At 52.5% G+C, this 4565-nt stretch overlaps 1 protein-coding gene across 1 annotated transcript in view; it reads left to right on the top strand.

Moving 5' to 3' along the window:
* Positions 1-3815: 3815 nt before the first annotated feature.
* The window catches only part of GABRA3 (gamma-aminobutyric acid type A receptor alpha3 subunit), a 73321-nt gene continuing 72571 nt past the window's right edge, over positions 3816-4565 (top strand). The window contains exon 1 of the mRNA XM_017737495.1: positions 3816-4303. Within this exon, the coding sequence (XP_017592984.1) occupies positions 3831-4303 (473 nt within the window). The 5' untranslated portion in view covers positions 3816-3830. The remainder of the gene's footprint in view (positions 4304-4565) is intronic.

Raw genomic sequence — 4565 nt, 5'->3', positions numbered from 1 at the left:
AGCCGGCTCGGACGCGGCTCCGGTTGCAAGGAGAGGGCGGGCGGGGAGAAGGGGCAGCTGCCACGTGGGGATGGAGAGAGAGAAGGTGACACCAGCAGAGTGGGACAGGAGCTTGGTCGGTAAGGCTGTTGAGCTGTCCCTGGGTGCTTTAAGACTGGAAGGGAATGGGAGAAAAGAGCCCTCCTCTCCCCACTCTTTGGGATGCAGGACATCATCATGGTGCTCCTTGGCGGTCAGTGACCAGCAGCTTCCAGGGAAAGGCAGAGGATCTTTGTTCTGGCCTCCTGACTGCTCCAGCCACCTGTCTGCAGGCTGGCTGCTTTCCCTGGCAGCAGGAGAGGACTCCAAAGTGGATGTCAGCTTGCAGGGACCACCTCACACAGGACTGGCACAAAGGAGTCCGCTGTGCCCAGCACTGGGTCCTGTTTTCTCCACATGCCAGCTGCTCCATGCCAAGGCGAGTGCCTGCACACCAGCAGGACCTTTGTAACTGCACTGCCCTCCCTGTGCTGATGACCTTTCATCCTTGGAGCTGCTCTGTGCCTCCCAGTGCCCCTGTGGGAGGTGTTACTGGGACATGTCCCTCTCAGCATGCTGCCCTCCTGCCTTTCAGTGCTGGGGAAGCTCAGCTGTGCCCTGGCTCAGTCCTTCACTGCAACATACCTGCAGCCAGCTTCCTGACTTTGGGTGTAGGGTGGGAAGAATGGGGATAGGCTGGACTTGCCCCCAAGAGCTGTGTGTCCTAGGGCTGTGCTGCACATCCCTAAGCTCTTGCTCCAACCTGCCCCTGCAGAATGGACCCTCCTACCTGGCTGTTGTAGGGCTGAGATCTGCAATTCCATTCAGTTCAAGGGCATTGCAGCGTGGACCTAAAACCAAGCAGACTTTTATTCTGGCTTGTTGAGCAGGTTGATGGGAGGGAAAGGCTTTGCTAACTATTAGCAAGATATTCCCAGGCTGCTGTACTTCCATTTTGAGAGATTACTCTTCGGTAATATGGTGACAGCCATATTTTAACCTTGATCACCATAAGAAGGGTTTTGCCTCAAAGCCATGAGCTGCTGGACTGTGCCAGAGTTCAGGGAGGTGTTCCAGCAGGTAAAGGCAGAGACAGGGAGGTTATACAGTTTAAAAAAGAAATAAAAAGCCTTATGATGGACTGATGCATTAAAAGATAATTGCTTACAGGTTTCACAAGATGTTTTTATGCCTCTTAAATTGATGAATGCATCTACAGAGACTGATACTCTTAATGGAGGGTTACCTTTACTTCTGAATAGAGCAGAGATCAAGGCAATTACAACCAGATATTGATAACACTACCCATACCCCCCAGAGAAAAGGTTGTCTAAAATAGGACTTGTTAAGCTACCTAATGCCTGCTTCCCTGGCTAAAGCCTCTTCCTTCCATCCTGACAGCATCCCCCGTTGTCCAAACCCCTCCTGTGCTACTGCTGGAGAGCCCTTATGTCTTTGATACCATCCTCATGCACTATCCAGATGGTGGGAGCACTCACTTCCCTTCTGGGTCAGTTGGTTTTCGGCACTGGCTGGGATAAAGGAAGATTTCCATGGCTTCCCTTGATGTCTCCGCAGGGCTAACAGGAGGGGTGAGCAAATCATGAGGGGTGGGAAGATTTTTGGGATCTCTGGTGCAGCCTCTCCACTTCAGGAGGGCTTTGACTGGTGGATATTCTGATTAATGGTTTGGGAGCTGGAAGCAGCCCTCGCTGTGGTGCACAGGTGCCTGCTCCGCCAAGGATTTGCAACAGTTGATTATGGCTTGGGTTAGCACACCTGGAGGGGCAGAAAGGGTTACAAAGTGCACATCCCAATTTGGGAGGTGTACCTTTCTTGGGTGCTGCACCTCTTGCTCTGCTCGTAGCAGCTCACTGTTCGTGTGGTGCTTTCTTTTCTGTCTGACTCCAGTTAGTCTCTTCCCCACCTCCACAAGAACTTGGCATGCACTGTGGCTGCAAGGGGAGGGATTCAACTTGATTTTTGGATTCTTGGAAGAGCTTTTCCAATAAAGGGGCCTTATGCCCAAGACTAGTTCAGGCTGCTGACAGTGTCAGAGACCTCTGAGCAGGGGAGGCAGCTTTTGATTAAGGTGTCTCAGGGCAGAGCGAGAGGTGTTGCTCTTGAGGAAGTGTGTGTGGCTGTCACTGATGGAAGAACAGGCCTCAAGAGAAGCATGGTTTTCATTGCCTCTGACTGTTGTTAGCACTACTTAAATGTGTAAATCTTGGAACGTTCTCCAATATGAGCCATTTAAAATCCTGAGTCACTTCTGTCTCCGGATATGCCTGTCTCGCTGATTCTGTTTCATGCCTCTTCTCATATCCAAGGCAGCTCAATGCCAGCAGCTGAATCAGTTTGGAAAGGAGGAAGAACAAGTATTAGGATGACTTCTGCATGGAAGGCAATCAATGTTCTTCAGGAGGCCAGTTCCCAGGTCTGGTCCCATCCCTGGGCATGGTCATCCTGGTGTATTCACCAGTGGAGCATCACCTCCCAGTGGGAAGATGGTGGGGCCAGATCCTTGGGGCTTTTAGCCAAGGGAATGGCTGTGCCTTGCGACTCCCTGTGGGCTCTTCCCTGTTCCCTTGCCAACACTCTTTTGTTCACAAGCATATAAATGAGGAACAGAAGATGTGTCTTGGAGGAAACGTGGATGTAAGCAGGAATTCCATGTGAGGAAGTATGGCCAAATTGTGCTGCTCGCAGGGCTCTTCCTTAGCTGACCATGCCCTGAGTAGGAGGCTGGACTAGCTGCTGATGTTCTGAAATCTCTTCCAATATGAGTTTTCCTATGATCCTATGATTTGTCCTAGTTTTGGAGACCAGCAAAAAGCTCCTCTGCCAGCGTGCACACACAGCTGTCTCCTTGAGTGATGCTTTATATTATGGCAGGAGGAATTCAATGCAGAAACAGACTTTTTTTAAATGGCAGCAGCCCTATACCACGTACTGGGTGCTGTCATTCATGTGTGAACAGTCTAAGGACAATTAAAGTGTTGGCTGTCCGCACGAGATCTCTAAAGTAAAGTCTCTGCTGCTTAGGCAAAATATTTTTCAGAGAACAGAAAATAACAACTTGAAGGTCCTGCTGCTGCAGAATTGTCCTGTGAGTATTTAATCTCCATTGTCTGGGGTTGGATGTGATGGTGAGGGCTGGAGAAACTTATCTTGATTACAGTTTGCGGTGGTTCAGCGTTCCTGTAAGAGAGCCAAGTGTTGCAGTAACACTAAGGACGCCTCCTGCTCTGGTCTAAAACATGGCAGATTTGATTGTGGGGGCAGTGGCCAGGTTTTGTTTGCGATGTTGGTCTTCAGGTCTTGTGAGCTCCTCAGGTCTTGCCTGTGGACCCTGCCCAGCAGAGCAAAGCAGAGCTCTGCTGGCATTTAACCTGCTGCTTACAGATACATCTGGAGACATGGGTTAGTAAAGAGCACCCTCAGATCACAGGGGGCTGAAGTTTGGCTTTGAAAGAGAGATGAGGTTCTCTTCCTACTGTCCAGGAATATGTCACGATAAATGCTCCTACCTCCCCAAAGTCAGGATGGCTGTGGTCTGCAGGAATGAGGTAGAACCGTGATTGCCCCTAACTTTCTCCTGGAAGCAGGAACTGGGTCATTTTCTAATACTTCAATGCAGAGAACTGACAGTTAAATTGGATTTAATCACTCATGCCTGGAGGGCCCTTGTCCTGAAGTATGTTTCCGTGTTATTTTAAGTATTCAAAACCAAGAATACTTTATAGAGGAGCTCTGGGGTGGTCAGCACTGCCTGCAGTGATGCTCCTTTCTCTCACCCCGCACCCTCAGTGATGGAGGGCTGGTTCTGTACCTTGGAGTCAACTGCGGCTGAGCCTTGCAGCGCGTGTTTAACAAGGAGAGCTCTGCAGGGACAATATATTTTGAGTGCGCCTTACTGTCAGCTTTCGCCTTCCCAGCTTCGCTGCCGGGAGGCTCTGCAAAACCTCCCCAAGCCCAGCCAGCTCCGGCCAGCCCTTCGTCTGGGCTCCCTGCATTTCCACACCGCTTCTGCCCTTGCTTTCTCTGCCCACTCCTTGCTGCATTTTAACCTCACTTCCTCCTCTCCCCTTCCCCGCGTTAGTTCCCCTCTGCCTATCGTTTTATTGCGATATACGCCACGGCAACCCCAAGTTGCGGGCCAAACTTCCCTGCCCCGGCGGAAGACCCGGGATTCGGCCAGGCCTCGCAGCGTGGAGGCAGCTCGGGGTGCTGCCCACCTCCTCGCCGGAGCATCAGCGCCTCGAGGAGCTCCCCCCTTCAACAGGTAGGGAGCAGCCAGCCCTGCTCTGCTCATCCTCCTGCGCCGAAACCATGGCGGTGCTCTGAGGCCGGGGCTGGGCGGAGGACCCCGGGGCATCCATCGCTTGGGGAGGTGGCCCCAAACCGGGGCAGCGACAGCGACCCGTCCCCGCTGCCTACGCTGCGGGGCGGGCAGCTCGGCACAAAGCGGGTGGGTAAACCCTCCTCCGGCGCGCGGGGAGGAGGAGGAGGAGGAGGAGGAGGAGGAAGGCGGGGGGATGCTGCTC

This window comes from Corvus brachyrhynchos, unplaced genomic scaffold, assembly GCF_000691975.1.
Source record: "Corvus brachyrhynchos isolate BGI_N302 unplaced genomic scaffold, ASM69197v1 scaffold346, whole genome shotgun sequence".
NCBI lineage: Eukaryota > Metazoa > Chordata > Aves > Passeriformes > Corvidae > Corvus > Corvus brachyrhynchos.
This window is presented reverse-complemented; position numbering and strand designations above follow the sequence as displayed.